At 35.7% G+C, this 27,037-nt stretch overlaps 4 protein-coding genes across 5 annotated transcripts; 2 read left to right on the top strand and 2 right to left on the bottom strand.

Annotated features, from left to right (window-relative positions):
- The first annotated feature begins 1,020 nt into the window (after positions 1–1,020).
- Positions 1,021–6,476, top strand: LOC103472934 (major histocompatibility complex class I-related protein 1-like). Its single transcript, XM_081612315.1, has 8 exons — positions 1,021–1,560; positions 2,706–2,767; positions 2,949–3,212; positions 3,574–3,852; positions 4,112–4,414; positions 4,960–5,061; positions 5,251–5,274; positions 5,381–6,476. Exons 1-8 carry the CDS (start codon positions 1,493–1,495, stop codon positions 5,407–5,409), a joined length of 1,131 nt encoding a protein of 376 aa, XP_081468441.1. The 5' UTR covers positions 1,021–1,492; the 3' UTR covers positions 5,410–6,476.
- A 1,726-nt stretch (positions 6,477–8,202) lies between these two features.
- On the bottom strand, positions 8,203–12,028 carry LOC103472933 (major histocompatibility complex class I-related gene protein-like). Its single transcript, XM_008422813.3, has 7 exons — positions 11,848–12,028; positions 11,478–11,732; positions 11,118–11,390; positions 10,418–10,714; positions 10,201–10,341; positions 9,941–9,982; positions 8,203–9,739 (listed from the first exon to the last, which is right to left on the bottom strand). The coding sequence occupies exons 1-7, from the start codon at positions 11,906–11,908 to the stop codon at positions 9,699–9,701; spliced, it is 1,110 nt and encodes a 369-aa protein (XP_008421035.2). The 5' UTR covers positions 11,909–12,028; the 3' UTR covers positions 8,203–9,698.
- Positions 12,029–17,124: 5,096 nt separating this feature from the next.
- LOC145553844 (hereditary hemochromatosis protein homolog) lies at positions 17,125–18,626 on the bottom strand. The gene is made up of 4 exons (XM_081612863.1): positions 18,319–18,626; positions 18,108–18,218; positions 17,697–17,965; positions 17,125–17,591 (listed from the first exon to the last, which is right to left on the bottom strand). Exons 2-4 carry the CDS (start codon positions 18,151–18,153, stop codon positions 17,319–17,321), a joined length of 588 nt encoding a protein of 195 aa, XP_081468989.1. The 5' UTR covers positions 18,154–18,218; positions 18,319–18,626; the 3' UTR covers positions 17,125–17,318.
- Positions 18,627–20,911: 2,285 nt separating this feature from the next.
- LOC103472950 (major histocompatibility complex class I-related protein 1-like) lies at positions 20,912–26,989 on the top strand. Of its 2 annotated transcripts, XM_081612626.1 has the most exons (7): positions 20,912–21,105; positions 21,732–22,001; positions 23,182–23,460; positions 24,159–24,461; positions 25,602–25,697; positions 25,862–25,879; positions 25,960–26,989. In XM_081612626.1, the coding sequence occupies exons 1-7, from the start codon at positions 21,057–21,059 to the stop codon at positions 25,986–25,988; spliced, it is 1,044 nt and encodes a 347-aa protein (XP_081468752.1). In that variant the 5' UTR covers positions 20,912–21,056; the 3' UTR covers positions 25,989–26,989. The 2 variants fall into 2 exon arrangements, with proteins under 2 accessions (XP_081468752.1, XP_081468753.1); XM_081612627.1 differs by lacking the exon at positions 23,182–23,460.
- The last annotated feature ends 48 nt before the right edge of the window (positions 26,990–27,037 follow it).

A 27,037-nucleotide genomic window follows, 5' to 3' on the forward strand; every position in this document is an offset into this window, starting at 1 on the left:
CTCAGATTTGGAGACACTGAGCCTCATCCCGTCTGCTTCACATTCGGCTGCGAACCGCTCCAGTGAGAGCTGCAGATCACGATCTGATGAAGTTGATATTGTTATTAGCCAAATATTGTTACACAATGTTCTTAATTTTCTTGGGGACTTTGAAGACTGATCAGTCACTAAAGCACTAGCTTATTCAGACACATACCACTTGTGTTAAATGTTTTGGAGGTATACTTAGAGAGGCCAGACTGAGATTGTTTGGACATTTTCAGAGGAGATACTCAGGACATGATGTTGGAGCCTCAGGGTGAGAGACCAGAATAAGATTGATGGATGTGGTCAAAGAAGACATGAAGTTAGATTGTGTAAAGGTAGACAATGGAGCGGACAGGACTATATGGAAATAGATTATTTATTGGGCAAATGCTGAAGGGAAAAGCCAAAAGAGAAAATTTGGCCACATACCAAAAGCATTCATGCAATAGAAAATTACTTTTAGGTAGTTCACTTTTCAAGATAAGTTACACATTGTGGCAACACCAAGGTAGAAATCTGATACTCTGCTCCTCACAGCAGGATAACCAGAAGTTAACAACACCACCTTGGGAATTGCAACCAAGGAAATAGGCTGCCAGTAGACTCGAGGTTCGTGACCAAAGAGAACAAGACTTTTCCAAAAAAATGAATTACATTTTATCGTTTCATGTTAAAAAGAGACAATCAAAACATAAGGAAACACAATAGGGAGGGAGTGTACAGTACTGAGGCCTACCAGCAGGGGGAGGGCGGTCCAAATCGGAACTGGTTCCTAAAATAAATGTAGAAATTCAAAATAAATCACCCCAAACACTTTTGAACAGGCATTCAATCGTGAAGAAGTCCCAACACCGGCCCCTCACACAACACACAGTTCCAGTCTCCCTGGAGGCCCCGCCCACTACCGTCAGCTCTCAGCCTGGAGACAAAAGGGTGGGGTTAAACAAGCAAATACAAAAAAAAAAATAACAAATACTACAATTTAAACTTGGCCAAAGACTAAAATGAAGTTACCTCCAACATAACCAATTAAAATTATCAATACTTTAATAGAATAGTCTAAAAGAACCCATGGCTGCTACCTGCAGTGAGGCTGGAGGCCACACAAAACAATAGAATGTTCCAAAGTAACAAAATTAAACCAAAGAAAACCCAAAGCTAAGAAACTAAACGAGACAAAACAAATTAAACAAAGCAGTTACAAAAATGAAACAAAGTCAACCAATGAAACAAGATAAACTAAACAAAAAAAAACGAAAGAAAACAGTGAAACAAAGCAGCAGGGTCTCCAGTGAGCTGCAGTCAGAGCAGAGCTGGATGACTTCACTCCAAACCAGAGGATCCTTTCCAGCCCACAGCAGGAGGATCAGCTTTCCAATATGTTCCGTTTTATGTGAAAACTGCACTGGGGAGGGTGAATTACAGCCACACCCCAGTACCAAGCAGGAGACTTCCTGTGGTTTTGATGTTAGAGTTTAAGACCTGCACACTACACAAGCGACCTTCCCAACGACGTGCGACCAAAGCAACCAGGTGAGAGAATCTCCCTTTATACTCTCCAGCCATCATGAGGTGATTAGGGGCCAGGTGTTTTGAATATTGGGGCAGGCTTCTTCCTGCTATACATTGTTTTCATGAAAAGTTTTGAGCATGTTTAAAAACTACACTTCCCTGCCCTTTTTACTTCTGTTTTTACTACTTCTGTTTTGCTTTTAAAATGGTATGGTATGGTATGGTATGGTATGGTATGGTATGGTATGGTAAACAACATTTAAGATAATTTACAAGTTTTTCAAAATTCTTTAATGAGGAATCCATGAATTAGTTTTTTCTAATTAATATGAACTAATATGAATTAATGCATATTTATGCATTAATTGGTACTAATGTAAAGTCATTTTGTACAAAGAAATGATTAATCGCATTTAAAAATGAGATGAACAAATTGGGGGTTCAAACTAGTAACACAGTTGGGTTACTATGATCAAACTCCTTGAGGAAGTAAAGACAAATGAATGTCGTTACTTTTATTCTTTCATTAAGATGAAATCACCATTCCTAAGATATAACAAAGACATTTTTTCAGTCAACTAAGAAAAGCAGGCACAAAAACAATATGCAGACATTTCCATTTGAAAGACCTAATAACCAGACCAAGGTTATTTCTGTATTTTCCCAATTTGCAATCTGCAGTGCACTATATGAAAGTTAACATACTGATTCATATCATGTTCAGACAAAACCTCAAAATGGCACAGATAGACCTACAAGGAAGTGATATTGTATGTTACTTTAGTGGTTATTCCTTGGAAAGTCATGTGGAACATATAAAACAGATTTTTTTTTTATTTGAGATGTGCAGTTAGTTTATAATATCAAACACACAGAACACTAATATTATTACTTTGTAATGTCAGTTTTACTGATTTCTGTTATTACTTTGAAATAAAGTCATTATAATAATTTTTAAAAATGTGTTGAATCTGTATTTCAGAATCATGGATTTAAGCTGTTTGAATTATTAAATCAAACCGACAATAGATTTCAGTAAAGCATTGACTCACATTAAACCCGACCAACAGCAGTTGGGCAGGTTTAAGAGCGGCTAAGCCTTTTTGCATTTAACTAACAAGTTCAACAAACTGAAACTTCCTCTTAAATCTCCATTTACACTTCAGCTTTCTAAAGAAGATGAAGTGGTTAGTCATACTTCTCATGCTCAGCCACAGCTCATCTGCAGGTAAGAAGAGGCAAAACATTAAAACATTGCATATGTTTTTTGATCCTCCTTTTCAAATCTGTGAGATGTTAGCATCTGTTTTAGACTATAGTAATGCTAAAGATAATATTCTTGCATGTTCTTCAACTTTTTGTAATAAAATATGTTATAAATGTTGTCTTAACTCTTTTTTTCTGTACAGAGACACACTCCCTAAAGTTTTACTTCACTGGATCCTCTGGGCTCACAACTGCTCCTGCTTCTGAAATCGTTGGAAAATTAGATGACATTGAAGGATTGTACTGTAACAAGAAAATACTTGATCTAAAATTTGACTGGGTGCAGAAAATATTTAGTGATGTGCCACAACTACTTGAGCTTCTCAAAACTAGCTGCTTTATCTCTAATCCTGCCTTCTTTACATATATAATCGCTGATATTATGAAGAACTTAAATCAAACTGAAGGTACTGTATGTTTGTTAATTAGTAGTTTATCTCAGAGATAATACTTTTAATTTTAAGCTATTTAAATTAACAACAAATGAGTTACATAACTCATTTGTCTCAAATTACTATTTTTTTGTTTTTACATGGATCTTAATTTTGTATGACAATTTAAGCAAACAACAAGTCAATTACTTATTTAACTCATGTTTCTTGTTTTTTCAATTAGTTTTTCATTTTGTGGTCAAAATGTTCTGTTTGATCTTCAGTCAAGATAACATCTGTTTTCAACATTTCATCATGTCTACATTTTAATATTGCTTAAAACTGCACCACGTTATTATGGCTATGTTTATACAATAAAAGATATTTTTTGTTCCAGGTATCCATACTGTCCAGAGGATAGGAAGCTGCGAACTGAACATGGAAACTAAAGAGCTGACTGGCGTTTTGAAGTACGGTTATGATGGAGACGACTTTATTGAATTGGATTTCAAAGCACGGAAATGGATTGCTCTGAGAAAAGAGGCTCTTTTTCTCAAACAGCATTGGGATATGGATACAGGAGATCTCCAAACTAACCTTCATCTGCTCACATATCAATGCTATCAGTTGCTTAATACCTCGTTGGTCGATGGACACAGATATTTGTTTAGAACAGGTATAGTTTTTCAGCTGACTGAATTTACTTCCAGTACATTAACATTAATTTAATGTTTCTGTCTCTGTCTTTCAGGAATTATATTTAAAATTCAGTTTTCAATAACACCTATGTTGTTATTGAGTTTTTTTGTGTGTTTGAAGGCCTTTGATTAAAAAAAGATTCCTCATATTTTCCAACCAGCTTGCTCTGCATTGTCATATAAATATAACATATAACTAAATCAACACTTTCCTTTGTTTGCCACTCTCCTGAGCAGATTACCCCTCAGTGTCTCTCCTTCAGAAGACTCCCTCCTCTCCAGTCAGGTGTCACGCTACAGGTTTCTACCCAAAGAGTTTCCTGATGTTCTGGAGGAAGGATGGAGAGGAGATTCATGAGGGTGTGGACCCTGGAGAAGTCCTCAACAATGAGGATAATACATTCCAGTATCGTATTGATCTGGATATTTCATCAATCCCATCTATGGACTGGGGGAGGTACGACTGTGTGTTTCAGTTTACTGGACCTGAGGACAAAATCCTGATCAAGCTGGATAAAGAAGTAATTGAGACCAACTGGGGTGAGAATAAATATCCATATTTCAGCGTTATTACAGTTAGTATTTTGGACATGTATGCTAAAACTTATGAATTCTGCTTAAATCAGAAAGTCTGGAAAACAATAAACATATTTTGCACAGAAAGCATCATAACTGCTTTACTTAAACTTTTGGAGAGAATCTGTTTGCAACACTGCTGATCTTGTTTAGCACTTCTTAAAAATAAGATCCTTATATGTGACATTTTCTCCAAAATACAACAGTTTTCATAACATCTATAGCTTAATGTAAATAGAAACCTTATGATCCCCTTTGGGATTTTCCCTTATTGGTAATTATAGTTCCCGTTTCCCACACAGCACCCATTCGTCAAAAACTTAAATGAAAGGGTTTTATTGTTTTTTTTTTTTTTTAAGATAAAGCAGTAATATTCTATAATATTATCATTATTATGTAATAACAATGTGGTTTTTTAATAATAACCTATTCACATTAATATTAATATATCAGTTTCCAATTCCTGCTGTGTTCTTACGTGAACTGTAACTTTGTTTGTCTTTGTATAGATGAATCATCTCAGATAAGAATCACTGTCATTGCTGTGGTTTCTGCTGTGATGTCCATCATCATCATCGCTTTAGCATTTACTGCCTACAAGAAGAGAAATGGTAAGAACATCTTAAAGCTGGACTTGTCATGAAATAACTTCAAACTTGAGTACAATCTGAAGAAGACAGCAAAAAATTACTCTTACGTTGCATGTAACATTAAATAGGAAAACATAAAAATACAGATGTTTTCTCTCTCAAAGTTGTGTTAATATGTTTGGATATTGAAACCCAAATTATCTGTGTTAGTTTCAGAAATATCACTCACCACTGGTAAGTCCCAGCATTTGTTACTCTTTATCAGACATTTATGTTTCACCAAATAATCTGTGAAGTAATTCTAAGATTAGCAGATTAACATCATGTTTTTATTCTTCAGTTTCTGAAAACACGTCTCTGACAAACTGACTTGAGAATCAAGATGGAGAAATGAAGCATCCTGCTCTGACTTTGGTCTTTTAGTGGAATTGTTGGTATTTAATCCATTATTACCTCAAATGAAAGAATAAGTAATACTTTCAAAGTATTAGGTGATTTAATTTGCACAAACACAATCCCTCTACAAATGAAATCCTACATAAATAATCTTTTTGTTCTTTTGAAAATGTTTTTATACAGTATTGAATTTATTATCTACATATAATGCAAGCCACAGTTGACAGCTGTTTAAAATTCTTGGAGGTACTATGACAAAATACAAGAGTTTTCAATACATACATACATTTCTTCTTTGTGTGCTTTGGAGTTTCTGTGCTGATTAATTTTTTTGCGAAGCGATAAAAGCTGGTAGCTCTTGAATTGCTACAAAATAAAGCTGTATTTCCTTCAACTCACTGGCAGCGATGTTGACACCTTGAGATGCCATTGATTGATGAATAAAATAACTCCATGTGCGTTTCATAAACTTATAAACATTTGCAAATTTTTAATACTGCTTTGGTTCCACTGCTTAAGCCATAGTGTTTTATTTAATTCTCCATTATTGTCTTTGCACTATTATTTATTTTGGAAAGCATCAACCTCAGGCGCGGGGTTGTGGGGGCCAGATGGGGCCCGGGTCTGGAGGTGCCAGGGAGGGAGGAATGGTTTCAAGTCGCTTAAATGTTTGATTATAGACGGGGAAAGTGCGCCCTCGCCTGTTGAGAAAGGTGTATTTAATGTTAAAGTTACCTTCCCCAATGGAATGTATACTAGTCAGCCCCAATGGCTGTTTCACTAGCGGATTATCCGAAATGCTTCCTGGGTAAAAATCAAGATATACGCGCAACAGTTTCCAGCAGCGCACGTAAGGGGCCCGGTGATTCGTTAGAGGTCCGGTAATTGGCCCCGCCCCCCGGCCCGACGCTGACTTGTTCCGCTAGTGATCAACCGTTAAGCAGTTATAAAACATATTTTCCTTTTTTTTTTTCAAAATCTTTCTCTTTCTCTTTCTCACTGTTTATTCAATGTCACATGCTATTTTTATTGTAATTATGTAAAGCACTTTGAAATGCCTTGCTGCTGAAATGTGCTATACAAATAAAAATTGATTGATTGATTGATTACATCTGTTTCTGTTCATTTTTTTAGTTTTTTATAAGTCTGATGTAAGTTATAATTTAAAATTTCATGTTTTCATTACCTTTATGTGAAAATTATCATAATTAACAGAAATAAATACTTTCAAAAATCAATTTGTGTGTAATTAATCTGTATAATTAGCTGCAGTAATAAAGTTTCTAAAATAAAAACAATATTTTAATTTATTTAATGGATCAGTAAAACACTACTATATTAGTTATAGTTAACTCTTATCTATCGTTGTTTGAAGTTCTCATTTATAAGCATGTTTTATGTCAGTGGTCCCCAACCCCCGGTCCGTGGACCGGTACCGGTCCATGGACCAATTGGTACCGGGCCGCGCAAGGAATAATGAAATATTTCCGTTTTATGTATTTTTTGAGTCTGGAGGATATTTTATTTTGAAAATCCTTTAACCAGATTCGCTCGGTTACTTGCGCGCCCACATTGAGCCCACAAGCAGCAAAATGAGTAAGAAACAGATCAGATGTCTTTGGAAAGTTTCTTTGCAAAGGGGAAAAGGCCCAGAGAAGAGACAGGAGAATGGATTTATCCCGGGCTTGTAAGGTGAGTCCCACATTACAAGCCGCTCTGCGTAACATCCGGCGACCGGCTGCTATGAGGCAATGAAGCTTCAAGCTGCTTCGCCACGTAGAGACCAAGCAGACTTTGGAAATCAGCAACACTTCGGGTGTTATTGTCTCCCATCACTCCCAGATCGGACCGTCTGGTTGAAGAGAAACAAGCTCAGGGCTCCCGTTAGTCATTATCGTGAGTTAAAGTTTTCACGAAAGTAAAATGTTCGTTTTTGTGGCGCATGTGTATCTTATTTTGAAGGGATATGTAAACGTTACCATAGCGACCAGAGTCAGAGAGCGTTTGGGCTGTGGTCGAGAGGAGATGAGTAGAGCTTTAGTCTTAAGTCTGGTTTAGACGGAAAGATTTAAGAATTGTCGGCAGATTCTCCAAACCTCTGTGACCTCAGAGTTATTGTACTAATTATATTATTTATCTTTTTAAATACCTATGTCTGAGTCCTTAAACCTCTCCACCATTTACATTTTCTACAAGATCACATGGATTTGATATATTAGTAAGTGACCAACTGCTGATAATAAATATATTGAACCTCATTTCATGTTTTATGAAATGTCAGCTTAACATCAGAATAATACAAGTTTGTTGCCTCTTAGGAGGTGGAATCTAAATGGCTCTCAGTTTTCTCTTAAAACTGAGAGCCAATTAGTATAACTTGGCTCTCAGTTTTCTTAAAAATCAACAGAACAATAAGAACCGGTTCTGTTTGCAGCAGTGGGTTAAGCGCTGCAATTTATTGATGGAAATGTTTCAAAGTGTTTTTTGTACTTTCTTCAGCAGGACACCAGAGGGCAGCATTGGACAGATAAAATCTGTATTACTTAACATTGTCGATCCAAATCTTTTCTGCTTTGATTTTGCACCAGTTCACTGAAAGCTCCACAGAATTAACTAGAAGAAAATTCCCTGTGAGGATTGAAACATCTGGAGACATTTACTTATCATGTTTGCAGCAACACAAATCCCCAAAAATATCAGAGACAAAAAAGACTTAATGTATTGAACTATTAGGTAGACATTTCTAAACCATCTTTTTATACCTTATACATGACAAAAATAATTTCTCAACAAAAAAAGTGACCTTCATGTACATAAATTTTAATCTTTTAAAATGTGTCAACAAAGTTAAGATCTGAGGTAGATTATTTTATTAGATATAAAACTTGTAAAGTTAGCACAGTATTGCTGCATCTGTAAACAACAAAAGGCAGGCTAGCCCTACTGGTTTTACTGGTGCAGTAAAACCAGTTTTTCCTACTTTGTTGCACCACATAGCTTTGGAGGCATCCCGAAGCAAACTTCAGCATCTGCTTCATCCAAACTATAAGAACCTGACAGTGAACATGTGTGTCCATGAGAGCCGCTCACTGAAACATGTTCTGTCTGAAGATCCACACAAAAAAGTAACAGTCAGGAGTTATTGCATTATTTTTCTAATAAAGTTGCTAAGCTTCAGCTCATTGATAAACTACTGTTAATTCCTGTGAAGCACTTTGTATTGCCTTGTTGCTGAAAATGTGCTGTATAAATAGAATTACCTTTACTCATAGGACGCCATCTTTTTTACAACCAAGTAGAGTGAAATGCTAACCAGGTAGAAGTTGCCTTCTGCCTTCTCCTAGTGCTAACTAGAAAGAACCAATCAGGGGTGGGTCTTAGCACTGTCAATCACAATGTTGTACAGCACTTCTCATCTTTCCCTCTCCATCCCCCTTTGCTCTCTGCTAAGCTGCATCTGGCATAGCCTGTTGTGGATGCTCAGTTTAGTTAGCACAGCAGAAAAAGGAAATAATACAACAATAATCTTGTTGTTTCTCTGCCATTAGCACATTTAGCAGTGAGTACAAGAGATTGATTCACGGTGCCAAGACTCTCCTGGCTCTAATTGGCTGTTTTTGGTTGTTTCTTCAGATGGCAATAGCAACTCAGGGAGGAGGTGGAAGAGATTGATCTTTTCACTGATTATTTGTCTCATAGCAAATTGTCACAAAATGGTGACAGTTTTAACAGATATGTAGAAAAAAACATATATTTTATAAAAGTTACGTACTGCGTTTTTAACTAGGATGTGTCCTTGAAAAAATTCAAGGACAGGAAGCAAACTATATGATGACAACATATACCCTTTAATTGATGACAGACTAAACAGAAACATTGATCAAACTATAGAACAAGAAGAAGTTAATTGAGAATTATATCATTCTGAAAATATAGTGATTTTGTAATTGCCATACAAACCAAATTATTTCAAGAAAGTCATAGCTACATAGAGCAGTACAAGTCATTGAATCAACCAGGTAAGATACTTAAAAACTACCTTCTTTCGTTCATTAAAAGATTGCTTTGATATTAGTTCATAAAAAAAGTTAAACCAAAATATGTAACAAGTTATTATTTTCCAGTATGTCGCCTGCAAGAGACGTCACACCATAATATTTTTAAGGAGTCACAGGTAGTGTTGATTAAATAACATTATTTGTAATTCCAGCGTTGTATCCGTTCTTTTGATCCCACTCAAAACACAGAGTTTGATCACAAACTTACTCGAAATCACAATGATGTTGACAATTTTGTATGGTGGCTGTCAAAAAAGAAAAAAAGAAAAAAGATCAAATGAAAAAATTGTTTTTTGAAAAAGTATGTTTTAGTTTCAGAATTCTGTTGCTTCAACATATACACAGAACTCAAGCAATACGTTTTATTTACCTCATGTCCAATGAACAAAATAAGAAATATTTTAGCAAATATATGTGGATCAGTGTGTGTGCACTGAAGAACTTACTTGGATAGTTGGGATATGGAGGTCTGTCATTGAAATGTGAGGCTAGTAGGAAAAAAAACATTAGTATTTTATCACAACAATATATTCGCATGATAGCTTGGTTTACATTACATTAGTAACTTTCAACTTATCAGGTATTAATATAAATGGGGTTTAAAATATAAATACAAAGATGTTTTCACTCATGTTTAATATCTTCTTTTGTTGTAAAGTTTTAAAAAAGCTAATTATCAGAATACAAAAAATGTTTAATTGTGTACCGTTTGTAGAATTTTTCCAAAGAAAGAGTCCAGTTATGCAGAAGCACAACAGAATCAATCCGACAACAAGTCCAATGGCCAAATCATGAGGAAACTTGGAGGAAGAGGAAGGTGAAGAGGAAGGAGAAACTGGATCTGGAGCTGGAATTAGACATTCTTTTAATGACAAGTTTAAAGAATAGATATTTCATCTGTGCATTTTGTGATGAGAGCTTACCATCCTCAGTAATGATTATTTCCTTTTTCAGTCTGGTTGCTATGGTTTTATTACTGAGCTTAAACACGCAGTCATATCTCTTCCAGTCTTCAGATTCAATAGCTGAAACATTCAGGTCGACACTCATCTGGTAAGTGTTGTCATGGTTTGGGAGAATCTCACTGGGATCCTCATCATTTTGGATCTCCACTCCATCTCTCCTCCAGAACATCTCAGCTGAGTTTGGGTAGAAACCTGTGGCAAAACATCTGACAGGAGAGGAAGAGTTCTTCTGGAGGAGAGCGACAGAAGTGAGATCTGTATGAGGAGAGGAGAGGACAGAGGGTGAAGAGAAGAAAAGTAAAATGTTTAGGGAAAAACAAGAGGGCAGTGATAACATAAATGGAAGATATATGAATCTTTCCCTTTGACTGCTGGAGAAATGCATTGCCTTGCAAAAGTGTTTGCATCCCATAGCATTGTTTTTATGTCAAACCACCAACTGATTGAACAAGCAGCAGATGCCAAAGCAAAGTTTTGAAATAAGCTTGTATCTTGGTTTACAGATACCGACAGTCTTTATTTTATCTTACGGAAAGTTAACAGATATAAAGGGAAAAAATAACCAGTTTTATGATCTATTGATGTTTAGTGTTAAATACGTTGAAGAAAATCAGAAACTGAATGCCTCATTAAGTTGATCAAACAATGCACAGCATACCTTCTCTCTGCAGAGCGCTACGATTCACAAACTCGTTTAGCATTTTAGGGCAAGTCAGTGACAGAAACACCTTTATGGTTTTTAGTGTCTGCTGGTATACAGTCAATTGCTGTGTAAGGTTTTCAGCCAAAGGATGCTGAGCAATCCAAGTCAGATCTTTGAAGTTGAGTTTTATAAAATCTTCTCCATTGTAGCCACATTGCTGAAAAATGACAACTTCAGCAGATGTTTCATTTATTTCACAGCCGTTCATACACTGTAAAACATGAACAGCTAAGACAGACAAAATTAGAAAATTAGATTGAATTGTTTTAAAAAAAAAGAGTATTTAACATTTAAATGTCAGGTAAGTGACTGTACCTTCATCTTTATTTACAGTTGCCAGGTTGTTTAAGTATATGGTCAAACTGAGGTCCACATAGTTCAATACATCTTCAGAGAATATCGTCGAATGATAGGAATCTGATATGTTCTTCCAGAGAATCGAGCTTTGTTTTCTAATTCCATTGCCGTCATAGTAATCCACTTGGATGTCGTCAATTACTGTTGTAAACAGGTTTGGAAGATCTTTGATCCCAGTTGATATAATGGCAAAAAACGTCAGTGAATTTTTGACTGTGGAGAAAAGATGTCAGATTATCCACTTATACGGTCAGTTAACATCAGCCTACACAAATCTCCATCCATGCATAAATTGTTATATTAGTGACATTGAAACTGGTTACAATACCTGATGATGAAGTCTGGCAGAGAAGAAGCAATATTACTATTTTGTTTGTATAAAACCACATCTTTTCTAGAAAACCGAGCTGCTAAATCATCTCAATGAAGTTCATCAGTTAATCTGAGAGCAAAACCAAAGATCAACGCAAAATGACTGGAGATATTGAAACAAGAGCCGCCTTCAATTCCTTTGCCTGCCCCTCCCATAGCATTTGAGGAGGAGTAGAAGCAGAAACATTATTCATCAAGGAGATGTTGCTTTATGTTTAACAGTGTCATGTGTTGATTTCTGAAGGCGTAACTTATTTTTCCATTTTCCATTGTAAAGACTTATTTTGGATCATGTTATAGTGCTAGAAAGAAGAGAGAAAAACAACTTATCTGTAATAATCTTAGGAATGTCTTCACCGTCGTATGGTGTTGTGCTTTCCTGTTGTGTGACATTGATGAATGGTTTCACTTGAATGTTTCCTAGAACTGTCTAGTAAGCATCCTTCATGTCTTCCACATCTGATCTCATCAAACCGGATTTGATTCCAAACAGGTAACGTCCCTAACCCTAACCCTAACTCCACCTTGGCTTTTGTTTTATTTGTTGCTGCTCTTTCTCTTGGCTCAGTCTTGTTTTTTTTCTGTCTTCCTTTTTAAAAATAAATACCTGCCCATGCAAGATATATTTTGAATTTGGCTTATTTTTAAATAGGTCAAAGCTGTTTTCTAACAAACTTTAATTTCGTATTTTAATATTGATTAAAAAATTGTGTGCTGGATGTTGTGGTGGTGCAGGGGTTAAGCACGCAGGATGCAGTAACTCCATATGTAGCAAGCGTGGTCAGTGTTTGTGGAAGTAAACATGCATGGTACTGGTGGAGCATATCTTGCTTTCTTAAAGTTGGAGCCAGCACATTAACAACTTAATCCTAAGTATCGTCCACCATGGATGTTATTTTTCTTTCCGTTTCTGCGTGTCACAATGCAGAACAGTGACTTTTGTCAAGTATCAATGACGTATAGGTCGGATGAATGCGACCTGGTCGTACAGACACAGGTCACATTTTAAAAGATCAGACACGTATCAGCTTTAGAAACACATATCAAAGTAGTCTGGGTCGCATTTGTAAAAAATGCAACATGTATCTGATCTTGTCTGACTGTCATGACAAGATTGGATACATGTCACATAAAAGCAAAAAAAATCTGATTTGGGTCACTTCAGGCTGCAGAGTGAATTTAGCCTAAAATGCCCTCTGGTGTGAGTGTGAGTACACTCACACACACACACATTGTGTGTCTTTGTGTTTCCAGCACTGCAATTAACTGGCAAGCTTTCTACAGTGTTCTCTGCATTGCCAGGAAATTCTTATAAAAGAAGTTTTATCTGAAGAAATAAAGGTCTAAACATAATGAAAAACAAATTAAAAGTGTGTTGTGGTTTCTGTTTTGGTCTGACAAGGGTCTAGCTTTACAACTGTTTTCAGTTACGCTTGAGTAACTACATTTTCTCTTAAAAGAGAGGAAGCATTAAATAACATGTCATATTCCAAGGGAGTTCTAGCATGAAGTAAAGCTCCATAGTTACTAAATCATCAAACTGACAAGTTTTCACTCAAGCGTTGACTCCCTCCAACCATACTAAACACGCCCAACAACATAAAACTGAAAGCATTTCTGGACTTAACAAACAGGTTAAATGATTGAAACTTTCTGCATAATCTCTGTTTACGATCAGCTTTCTGAGCAAGATGAAGTGTTTGGTGATACTTATTATGTTTTGTCATGCTACATCTGCAGGTAAGAAAGCTCAAAACATTATCAATTTTGTTACATCAAATATTGTTTTATTTACTTACTAAGGTTCTATGTAAATAGATTACTTATTTCTATATAAAAGATCAATTAGATCATCAATTAGATGGTATTTGTGTATTTGAAAGGACAAATATTTATTGACTTACTTGCTTTAAAATACAATTTTATCTCTGTCCTTGCCTTCTTAACTGACCTTAACATGCTCCTCATTTGTTCGTGTTTGTCTTCATGTAACTGTGCAAAATTTGCGGGCCTCGTCTGTAGCCATGTTTTTCATTGATAACAGAATTTCTCTGATAATAATATATTGATGTTTTTTGGTTATGTTTTGTTGACAAGTTGTGACGGTACATTATTCTGTCTCTTTGGCTGGAATTCATACAACACAGAGTTTCCATAATCTAACAGTTGAATAAATGTTTCAACATTATGACCAACATTTATCTATGTTCTAATGACTCCTTAGATAGTTGGATATGGCACCCTGTTAAGAACAGGTACATATAGATCACTAAATGTGCCTCCAGTTTATCAACATGTATCAAATGTTTGTCTCTTTTTCATCCTCTCTTTTGCTCTTGATGAAGGCAGACACTTTTCCCTCTGCTCGCTCCCTTCCCATGCCTGCCCTGCTTGCTCTGTTTTGCTCTTTTTCTATATTTTTGGAGCCTTTTTCTGCACATCCTCCAAATCTACAAATTATGGGTTTGATCAACCGATCTCGATGCTATTGATCAAATTTTCTCGACTGGGCACAGGAGAGCCCTCTTGTCCTGCGGGGACAGTTTCTCTCCTTCAGAAGACTCCCTCCTCTCCAGTCAAGTGGCACGCTACAGGTTTCTACCCAAAGAGGTTCTTGATGTTCTGGAGTTGCTAGTTTTGGTTCAGTGGAACGACCAAACTAATTTGGATGATTGGGAACTGAGATGTATTGGAGAGACTTTAGGGAAGTTTGACATTTACAAAACTTCCCGACCTAAGACATTCTGTTTCTGAATTTAGTTTTCCCTGTGTCGCCTTGGTAGGGCTGCACATTTCCAATCTCCTTGAAGTTAGGTAAACACAACGCTCCTTACCACTTCACCCCCTCCTATATCCATGCAGCTGTGGAGCTGAACGCTGCCAAGGACATTCCTTGATAACAACACCTTTCCTTTATCAGACTTCTGCCGGGAGGCTGAGCAACATGGTTTCATGGCCTTTTGACGTCACTGCCTTAATTTATGTCTTTGTTTTGCCCTTTGTTTTGTGTGAATGTAGCCATTTGCCCTAATGTATCCTTTCCTCTTTTTTGTTTTTCTTCTTCTTTTTCCTTTGGTTTGTTATTTTGTTTGTATTTCCTTTTAATTTGTTTTAAGTACTTTGAATCGCCTTGTTTCTGAAAATGTGCTATATAAATGAAATAACCTTACCTTACCTTACCTTACCTTACCTTACCTTACCTTACCTTACCTTACCTTACCTTACCTTACCTTACCTTACCTTACCTTACCTTACCTTACCTTACCTTACCTTACCTTACCTTACCTTACCTTACCTTACCTTACCTTACCTTACCTTACCTTACCTTACCTTACCTTACCTTACATTACCTTACCTTATCTTCAACAGTTACTTTTTTAATGACAGTTATGTTTTTGTGTTCAGTTTTTTTGCTTTTGAAACCAATTTACTAAAAGCAGTTTCCTCATATTTTACATGAAGACTCTGCTTATATATTTTAGCCTCATTGTTTCTTTCCTCTTCTGCATTCCACCATGTTCAGATTACTCCTCAGTTTCTCTTCTTGAGAAGACTCCCGCTTCTCCTGTCAGGTGTCACGCTACAGGTTTCTACCCAAAATGAGAAAATAACTACGTGTTTACACAAAGAAGTCTGCCTCCTCCTTATCCTGTTTTAATAGAACAATAAATAATTTCTTAAATATGCATAATGTTCAGTAAAAGTGTATATAATTTAAAGACATAGTAACACTGTATATGTTGAGTATCCCAAAAGCAAAACAAAGGGAATTAGGTGCAGTTTTCTGCCACATTTTGATTGTCTGCTGAGATTGATGTGTTGGCAGCTAATGTAACAGCTTAGACAGAGACATGTTGTGAAGATGGACATTTATGATTATTGAGTAGAGATTGTAACCCTAAATGGAACTGTTATACTTTAAAATCCATCCATCCATCCATTTTCTTACACCCTTATCCCTTAGTGGGGTTGGGAGGGTTGCTGGTGCCTCTCCAGCTAACATTCCGGGCGAGAGGTGGGGTCACCCTGGACAGGTCACCAGTCTGTCGCAGGGCAACACAGAGACACAGGACAAACAACCATGCACACACACTCACACCTAGGGGCAATTTGGAGAGGCCCGTTAACCGGACAGTCATGTTTTTGAACTGTGGGAGGAAACCGGAGTACCTGGAGAAAACTCACCATGCAGAGAGACTGGGGCCGGGAATCGAACCCAGAACCTTCTTGCTGCAAGGAAACAGCTCTACCAACTGTGTCACTGTGCAGCCCATACTTTAAAATCTTTAATTAAATATTATCTACAAACCAGTTTGACTTATTGTCTCCTCTATAGCATAACCAATGAAGTTAAGATCAGTTATAATTTTACATGGCATAAAAAAAACAAGAAAAAAAACTGGTGATTGCATAAAGTTACAAACTTTATAGCAATCACTTCTTCTATATGAGCTAGAAAATGTGAGTAACCATTTACTTATTTATTCTTTTGATATCAATTTTAATGATCGGAGAATTCAAACCAGTATACAAAATATCAGTTTAGCAGGTAGAATGATAGTGTAGTTATAGTATTGGTTAGTTATGTATCTGAGTGATATGAACAGCTAATATGTATTATGAAATTTAAGGCTAGCATCAGAGTAACACAAGCTTATGAGGAAGAATCTAAATGTTTTTGAGGCATCTGTTTGGATGGTGTAAGAAAACATTTTGTTTCTAGCCTTATATCATCTTTGATGGAACTGATGATACTTTTTACCATTTATTTACTGATTATATCTGCTGTGTTTTTGTATTTCTACAAGATGTGTTTTTCCATTAAAGAAGTTTGAAGATAATGTTTAGATGTTTCCACAGTTGTGGTAGCAGAAGAGACCTGAAAGACATTTTCGGTAAAATCCTAACCTGGCAATTGAATTACAGGACTGACGTGTGGAATGCAGTTTGTACCCTGGTTTGACCTGCACCCATGAGTAACTGACAAAGAATTAGAAGTTTCTCCTGAAATCCTTATCGGCTCTTTCCTGTGATAAAATCATCCCCTCCTAGAGGTGAGGGACGGTTCATGAGTTGGGTAAGGATTAACTCTGTGGTCCATCTGTCAATTCAATTTGTAAGGTAAAGTAATGTTATTTAAATAGCACATTTTCAGCAATGAGGCAATTCAAAGTGCTTCAAAGAGACTCACACAGAGAAAAACAGTAGTTAGACACTTTTATTGGACTGAGAATTTGGCACTCGGACACCAGCAGAAGATGTGCATGCTGAGAATTGCTGCAAGCTTGGATGATCGGCTCAGGGCGAAGCTCAAGGTAGTCTTCCCCCCAAAAGAGGGTGCCAGGCAAAGGCCATGCCGTTTCCTGCAGGCTGATTGAGCCCTGTTAGGTGCAACAATGGTCGGGTCTGCAACCTGACAGAGCACTGTTAGGCAGGGGGTGATGGCCAAGGCCTGCAGGCTGTTTCGAACCTTGTTAGGCGCAACTTTTTAAAACTATCTGAGCTAGATTGTTGCACTCCAAATTTTATGTAGATTTCATCAGCTTCCCATTTTGGTTTGATGCTGACAGTCTGGAGAGTTTGAGGAATCCATGTCAACTTCTTTGGGTTAAATTTCATAAAGTCTGCTCCGTTATATCCAAATTGTAAAAACAAGGTTGTTTCTTTTGTCTTTTCCTCCCATTCACAGCCAATAATAACCTGTAAAATGTGAACAGTTGGAGGAGAAAACAGAAACTGAGATTAGAAATCAAATTTAATATTGCTAAGCTGTTGCAGCTCAGTTATGAATATGATTGTCTTTACTGTACCTTCACTTTGGTTCAGGTCCTTTAAGATTCCCATCTTAACCTTGAGATAATCAGACATTATTTCAAAACATTGTTCAATATACCAATCAGCAATCTGTGACTCAATGTTCATTAATTTTTGCCCATATTTTGGGTTTGCTCTAATATTTTTGTTGCTGTCGCAGTAACTTGTTGGCAGCTTGTCCACCTGGGTCGTGGTTATGAAGTCTAAATAATGTGGAAGTCCAGAGGAGGCAGTGACCAAAACCGTCAGCGAGTGTTTTTCTAGGAGAGATGGTTAAATATTCAACAGGATGCAGACGTGTTTGACTTCAGCAGGTTTTTGAATGGAGCAAATTATGAAAGTAAAAATAAACTACAAGGAATAAAAATAAACACTTTCAAAAAGGGAAAAGCAAAAGCTTACCTGGTGATGAAGAGCCAAATAAAAGCAGTAAAAACAACATCTTCATGTTGTCAAAAGATAATTTGTGATGCCAGGAGATAAATCCTTTACTTTTCCTCAGAAACTGTTAATCTAAAAAGAAAAATAGGTTATTTTGAGAATCTCTGCTTTTTAAAAAAGAAACTATGCAACAACCACAAGAAAAGGGATGAAACTGGTTATATGAACTGACCAATCTGATGAGCATCAGCGCCACATCTGGAGCATCTTTTCGGATGATCCGGTCCTCTGTCTTTATGCTCTAGTAAAACAAAGAACAGATGCTTTCTTGAAAGACGGCCTCTCACCACCAGGCACCGACAGAGCACCCGCTTCAGGCTCATCAGCTTTCATTTTTCGGACTCTGGCGTGCTATTCACAAAACATTGGTTGTGACACCTGTTGTTTTAAAGACGAGCCTGTTTGTCACCATAGGAACCATTCTGATGAAATGAGGAAGTTATGGTTAAATACTAACCTCGAGTGAACCCCTGACATACGTCCCTGACTGTTAAGCACATTTCATGTTTGGGAAATGTATTTTTTATTTGAGAAGTTTATTTTTTCATAAGCTCACACATTTAGGTTCAAAATCTAAAACTCGGATCTGATAAAGTTATTTTTATCAGAAGATAGTAGAAACTGCTTAATGTGACTGAAATGTTTTGCAGTTTTCTGGCTCATCAGCTTCACCTTTCATTTTTAGGACTTTGTTCTGTCCTTTGTCACCGTAGCAACCATTCTTATCCTGCCCTGATAAAATGAGGAAGTTATGGTTAAATACTAACCTGGAGTGAACCCTTGGCATGCAGTTATGCAAAAAGTGCACTACTTCAACATTTCACGTTTGGAAAATAATCTGCATATTTTATCTGTACCAGATGTAACTAATGTAAAATCACTGAATTGTTTGTGTCATGATTTGCAGCATTTTTGTAATGTTCATCATATCTATCAGTTGAAGGTGGACTTGATGGATATGTCCATATGTACACATATTCTTTTGTTTAACTATTTTTGAATCTCTGTTGAGGAACTGCTCCCTCTTTTCATAGAGAAAAAATCAATTTAAGTCTACAGCATTAAAGCTTTTTTTAAATATACATTTTATTAGGGATGTTTTGTTGTGGATTTAAATACAAAAAGCATAACAAAGGATAAATAAAAATATATTCTCAATGCAATAAAAAGAGAAAATATTAGAATTTCTTAGCCTTCAGAACAAAAATTTGTTTTAATTGTTTTTTTTCTCCCTACAGGATTAAAGTTTACATTAAGTGGTAGCTATAAAACGTAAAAAGTATAACATTACAATACAAACTCAATTAATTAATTTTATAAATTGAAATATAAGTTTAAGCAACAGTAATATGATTATTAACAAGTGCATTCCTCCAAAAATGGTAAGAAACTCCCAGAGCAAAGACAAAACTTGTTCTAATGTTTATAAATATTTTTTACGTTAAAAGATGACAACTTGGCTTCATAGACTTAGTAAATTATAATTGGGATTGTAAAATTCAGTGGATCCCAGTCTCAGGTCTTTCCTCAGCACCATTTGCCATTTCATGGTTTTGTTCATTGCTACTGGTCTGGTCATCAACAGTTCTGGCTTCATCTTTAAAACTCTGAAGTTCAGTGTTATCTTCTATTTGGTCAGACCCTGTGAAGACAGAAATGAAAAAAATAAAGAACCAAATTATGTCTCTGAATTAAACAGCTTTTATACTAGTAGTACAAGATGGCCTGAATTTGAATTTTGTCCCCTTTATTTGGTAACTGTAAACAGAAATTAATACATTAAAATTGCTTGGCTTAGCTGGTAGTAAAGCGATTTGGCATATTTCCATAATTGTTATTTTTGAAAGCAACTTTAGCTACTTCTTATTTAATTAGTAGACACTATTTAAAATCTTAACTATATCACTTCTATACTCAGGAGAGAAATGAAAATAAGTAAATGAGGTGCGAGTAAGCTGTGAGAAATTCATAACATTGTGTTGTTCTTTCAGATTAATGTTTAATGGTTAAGAAGTTTCATGTGAAATACACACCTTTAAGGTCTCACATTTTGCCCTGGAAACTACCACTTTTTACTCCTTGTACAGCCTTGCACCCATATTAATATTTCCCTGTAAATTTCCTGCATTATGCCTTCTCCCCCATGTCCTCCTGACTACCAGGAAAAAAAAATAGTGTCCAATCACCTTTTTTTTTTTTAAATCCCACAGACTTTGTAAGGTAATTAGAATACTGAAAACATTTTTTGGGGAAAAAAAGTTTTTATTTTTGAAATATGATGTGTCTACTACAGAGGACAATTTTTCAACTTTTAAATACTACAATAAAATACAGTCAAAATAATTCATAGAATGTTTTATGTGCTGCTAAAAGACTTATTTAGAACATTCCAACAAAATTTTAAACCAAAATTTGCACAATAAAATGTTTTATGCACTTACTTTGTCTCTTCCCATAAAATGTATTACTAAACTGGCCATTTTTATGGCCAGTTTTATGGCATTCATCAGTCCCACCCCTTCACATGTGGTATCAATGAAAAACACTAAATGTCTCCAGATACCAAAAGGAATTAATTCAGTAGAATGCAGGGGGTGGAAGATATTCAGGTTTAGAAATGTCCTCTACAGAGGACAAAAATGAACTACTGGTAGTCAGGAGGTTAAACAGTAGTGAGGAACAACATAATCGAGAATCCCAAAACTGGAGTAGAGTTGGCTCAAACATAAACTGGTTAGACCGGTTAGAGGGAGACTTGCCAACGGAGGAGTGCTTTTTGCTTCTCAAGTTGAACATTCTCACACAGAACTACACGTATCAAAACGGGATACAGATTTCGACTGGACACACTTCCAAAACAGACCGTTCCACTCACTTCTGCTCTGCTACCTTTGCTACCTGCTACATACAATGAAGATCCTCATTCCAGCACTTTTTGTCTGCTTTGTAACAACTGCAGGTAAAAGTCTAAATCCCTAATGTATACTAATATTGACTGGTTAAACTGTTTTGATAAAACATACATTTTTAAAATGTGTGCAACTAAAAGCCAGGGGCACTGCAGAAAGTGAACCATGTAACTATATTTGTGCAAGGTATAATTATTTTTAGCTGAACAAAGGGATGAGGGACAATAAGCTGTGTAAGCTCACTGCTTTTTTAATATGCCAGCTATTCTCCTTGGTAATGGTGTTCTATAGTTAATGTGCTTCCTTAAGTCTTTATTTGCTATTGTGAGGTGTGTGTTATTGGGAAGCTATAATTTGCATATTGAAAATAAAGAAAAAAATACAAATATTAAGCTTAAGCATGCCTAAACAGAACAGATAATTGAACTGAAGCCCTTTCCAAAAACACTTTAAGATGGGATTAAGGTGTATCTTGTGGTCCACATGTTTTGTAAATGACAAGGTGAAAAGAAGCTTGCTCAGAGGGGAATTCCTAAACTTTGGATTTGATTTGATTGGTTTAATTTGATTTAAATGGTTTTGTTAGTCATGTATGAATTCCAACTCATATGAATGTTTCCTTTATACTGAAAGAAAAAAATTGATACTGAAGTCATTTACTTTATTTATCCAACAGCAAGACACTCTCTGAAGTCTTTTGTCACAGCTTCCACCGGAGTTCCAAACTTTCCAGAGTTTGTTTTTCGTTTAGAGATTGATAACAGAGAGCTGATTTACTGCAATACCAGTAAAGGAATTGTTGAAGGAAAACAAGACTGGATTGAGAAGCTGCTCAAAGAAGATTCACTTTATCGGGCGGACTTGAGACGTTCATGTTTGGAAGTACAACCAAAATTATCCAGATGGGGTTTTACTAATTTGAAGTACATCTCCAAATTAAGTGAAGGTAAAGTAGGAACTCCACTCAAGTTTGTCAAATTAACAGTTTATACAATTTCAATAGAATATGTACTGTAATATTTCTTTTCTTACTGACGTTAGCTGTACAAAATAAATATACCACGGAAAGATCTGAAAAGGCAGCAAAGTTTTATTAGATTAAACAAACATCAAATTCCACCCTAAATATTTTTTACATAATGAATCTAAATATTACTTTAAGCTCCCTTTCCATACTAGAACCCTGCAGGAAGTATATATATATTTTTTTACTTTTATTGTTTTTGACTCTCTACATAAAGACAAAGCTTAAATTTATTCTAGCCATAAGAAAAATGCTAACCATAAATTTAGCAACTTGGATTCTGCAAAGTTGAACTTTTGCTTTATTTATTGTGTTACATTCTATGAAAAGAACATCAGAGAGGTGGAATGCAGAGTTTTATCCTGTTAAGCAGTAAAATATTCATGATAATGCACCTAAATACCAGGTGGTTCAACAATACAAAGCCGGTTAATTTTGGTAAAAAATTAGAAAACATACAGAAACATAACTCTCTACTAGCCAGTGAACCTTGATAAAGAAACGAGTTGTCCAACAAGGTTAAGGCATCCATATTGTTCCATATTACTGAAGTATAGCAGAGACACTATTCACTTTTACATAGTAATTTACTGCTAAATGCATATAAGTATAACTTTTAATTTGCAAAAGAAAAATTTTCCTTTGCTCTAAGAAACATAAAACTGATTTTAGGTCAATCTGAAATTGACCTGAATCGTTAATGGCAATTAGAAATTGTCATTAAATTGAGCACTAGTCTCCGATGGAAATAGTCCCAAACATGAAAGAAATATAATCTTGAAAAAAAGCTAATAATAAATATTGTTGTAGTAGCTCCTCATTTTTCCCTTACATACATAGATCTATTTTATTTGATCCCTACTGGATCAAATTTATTTAAAAATGTCTCTATGCTTAGATGACAAATATAATGTAATGTGAATATTAACAAAGGTTTTTAAAGTAAGCAATTACCTCACTGAACAATAATCTTAAAGATTTATATTTGATTCAATGAACAGTCAATGTCAGTTATTTATGTAAAATGTATTATTAAGTCTAATGAAATATTCATGATGGATATCAGTAATATGTTGTCTCTCTTTTCCCCCTTTGCTCACAGGTGCACACATCTTACAAGCGGTCACTGGCTGTGAGGTTGATGAAAATATGGAATATTCTTCTAGCTTTTTCCACCTTGGTATAGATGGGGAAGACTTTATGACTTTGGACATTAATAAATTGGCATGGATTCCTCAAAAAAGTCAAGCTGTACCAGTCAAACATGTATGGGATCAAGACAAAGAAGGAATCAAACAAGTTGTGAACATTTTCACCACAGAATGTCCAGTATGGCTGAGAGGCAGTGTAAAAGCATCCAACATCTCTTATCAAAAATCAGGTTTAACACTGTTTGATTTTCCTTTTATTTTAGGCGTGTATTAAAAAAAGACCAAAGCAAAATTGCTCTCAAAATAATTATATATCTTAGAAAACAAAAAAATAATATCTCATTAAAGTCCCTGACACCCACCTCTGGCCTTACAATGTCTCATGGAGGTGGTATTTCATGTATCGAGAAAAATAAAACACTTTTGGCTCTTTCCTCATTCAAAAATAGAATTATGTTGACAGGTGTTTGCACATTAATTGCTTTTTTGTGATTGGGTTTATTTACACACCTTTTGTGTTCATAGAAATTGTATATTAAATCTCAGAACTATTATTTATTTATTTAATGTGTACATACAGTAAAATGTCCCTGCAAATTTAGCTATTTAAATTTACAGAGACAAAACTGAAAGCTAAAGTGTTACATTTGGAACAACGTCTGTCATTAACTCTGTTCACAGTTTTTACAATATGTTGCTACATAAAATTATTTTTTTCTGGCTGGCATATACTGGTTAATGCATCTGCTATAAACAGGGAAGGAAACTTGATTAGTCACATATCAAAGCTGGAACTGGCAGACCTGAGAGCCTGTAACTCTTATAAAATGTGCTTCCTAACTTGTCTCACAGCTCTTAAAATACATTTTGTTTAATGTGAGATAAAATCAAACTACAGAAAAAAGCTAATTCCTATCTCCATCAACAGTTCTCCCCACAGTGTCTCTGCTACAGAAGAGTCCTTCCTCCCAAGTCAGCTGTCATGCTACAGGTTTCCACCCAGACAGGGCTGTGCTGTTCTGGAGGAGGGAGGAAGAGGAGATTCATGAAGGAGTGGAACATGGGGAAATCCTCCAAAACAATGATGGAACATTCCAGATGACGGTTGGGCTGAGTGTCTCAGTAATTCCACCCAAAGACTGGAGGAAATATGACTGTGTCTTTCAGCTCTATGGAGTCAGTGAAGACATTGTAACTCCACTGAATAAAGAAGCAATCAGGACCAATTGGGGTAAGAAGAAAATAAAAATGTTAAAGATATGTTATTTAAAGAGAGTGGGAAGGTATTATGCACAATAGACTTTTTAGTTTTATGTTTTCATGCAATATTGTTATTCCCTCAATAAAACATACCTGGAGTCTTGCTCTGAATCCTTCATACATGTTGAATCTGCCGTAGCATCCATTTGGGATGCCTTAACATCTTCTTCTGCAATGTGCTGCCTATTTCTCCAAAGTTGAGCCTTGGAGCTTCAGGCCCCAGCCGAGCTCCCGCCCTACACAGAACCCCTTCCCCAAGTAGATTCCATCAGACTAGCGGCAGCAGCAATTAGCTGGTGGAACTACACATCTGTTGAGCCTATCATGCAAGCTATTTCTCAGTAAAATGTTCTTCAGAATTGTTGTGATGTGCTGAAAGAGGAGTGTTGGAAAGGAAAGGATATTTTTAAAGAGATCAGTCTTGTTTGTGTTTTATATTTAGTCCAGTCCTTCTTAGTAATTCTAGTTCATTGTTTGTCTCTGGTTTTTTTTGTTACTCTTGTATAATTATGCTTCTTAGAATTATTTATTTTTCAGTATTATATTTATTATCTAGCCCCCGTGCCACTTTCTGTTTTTTTTTATCCCCTCACACCTGCAGTCAGTTAGCTAAATAACCCAGGTCCATTGTTCCAGCATTCATTCTCACAGAACTTATATTATTTCTACTCTCACTCCTCGCCGGTTCCTCTCATCAACTCTCGTTATCTCCTTGTCAATTCTCTGTCGCCAATTTGGTTGTGGGATCCTATGTTTTTCTCTGATCTGGTTCCCTACATTCGCTGTGTCTTCATGTTTTTGTTGAAATGTTTTGTCCTTCATTTTTCATTAAAAACCACACACATTTGGGTCCATCTGCAAACACCCACCATGACAGACGCAACCGTCAGTTTCAAAATGTCAAAATGTCTTCAAAGTATTTACATCATAACCATGCATCATTGCACAGGAGTTTTGTTTTTTTTTTCTTTTTTTTCTTTCAGAAAACTAGTAACTAGATTGACTGGATAGTAATTCACAGCTAAGATTACACAGAACAATAAATTCATGTTTCTATGTCTGTTTTATGTCCTCTGTATCTAACTCCAGCTTTAATGTTTGTTTTATACAGAACACTCCAGTAATGTTGTTGTCCCCATCACCGCTTCACTGCTGTTTGTGGTCATCATAGCTATCACTGCGTACATAGTTTACAAAAGGAAGAAAGGTAAGAAACAAAAGGAAACATTTTAATTATTTTTAATTTACCAAATTGCCCACTTTAATACAAAAATGAAGTCATGACAGCTAAAGTGTAAATGTTGGTATATTTTTCTAAAAAAAAAATTAAGCTACTTGTTTTTTGGTTTTCTTTTGTTTTGCTTTTTTCAGACACATTTGCTCCAATATGTAAGTTACACTTACCCATTTGCATTCTACTTATCCTCAATGTTTTATCAAAAACTCATCATTTTTCTCCAACCCTACAGATGATAACAACAGCACAGGGCTCATTTAGAGATTGACTCCAGAAACCTGGTGTCTATCCAATGAGTTGCATCTAAATAAAACATAATCCAATGTTCGTCCAACCTGGGACTTGTTGCCTGGATTTGAGAAGATCAGCCTTTTACTGAACATGATCAGTGGGAACTAATTAACTCCAGTTGCTTGTTAATTAACTTATGTAATAATTCATGATTCATATGTTAATAAGGAAATTGTTAGAACAACACTATTTGAGTTACTAATGGTATTTTATTTGTATATTTTGTAGCTCTTACAGTGTGTTCACATACAAAGGCTGTTCAATAAAGGATTGTGAACCATCAGTTTGAGAGACCATTCTTTCAACTGGGACGCTATAAATATTAAAAAGTGTGTTTTATTTATGTTAACCTTTATTGAAAATGTGCTTTTTAGAACTCTGCATGTTACTCTGATAATTTTTATAAGCTATCTATCTTTCTGTGACATTTGTTGGAGGAAAGAAATTAACAGGATTAATAGGATATTAAAAAAGGAAGACTCTGTTGCACTCACTGAAACCAGCAATAAATACATTGATGAGTTAATATGAAATAATATCTTGTATTCACTTCTGCTTTCCATTTTGAAGTGCAATTGTCCATGTCGCCCTTATATCACAAACTGCCACTGCTCTCACTTACAACCTTTTTTATGGTCTGTCCACAAGCAGGGGGATTTCATTGGGTGATGAAAATGTCCAGACTTTTACTATTTTTTAAATCAATAAGTCTTCCTGTCTTATTGGTTCTGCATGTTAGTAGTTAGCTATGGATGAATATTTTTGACCAACCATAGCTTATGAATAGCTTCTTAAAAACCTGTTTTTTCCCGCTAAATACTTCTTGAAGAGCTAACAAAAGTGGAACTTAAAATAGAAGCACTAACAAGAAAAATTGGTCAAAGGTTGAAGTACTTGTTCAAACAGAATTAGATCTCAGACTCCCTTGATCCAGGTTTGACTTACATGCATTTTATGCAGCTCCTGAACATCCAGAACATATAAAAAATACATGGTAGAAGAAAATGTTTAGACTTAAA

Source organism: Poecilia reticulata, chromosome 11, assembly GCF_904066995.2.
Source record: "Poecilia reticulata chromosome 11, P_reticulata-male-v2, whole genome shotgun sequence".
NCBI lineage: Eukaryota > Metazoa > Chordata > Actinopteri > Cyprinodontiformes > Poeciliidae > Poecilia > Poecilia reticulata.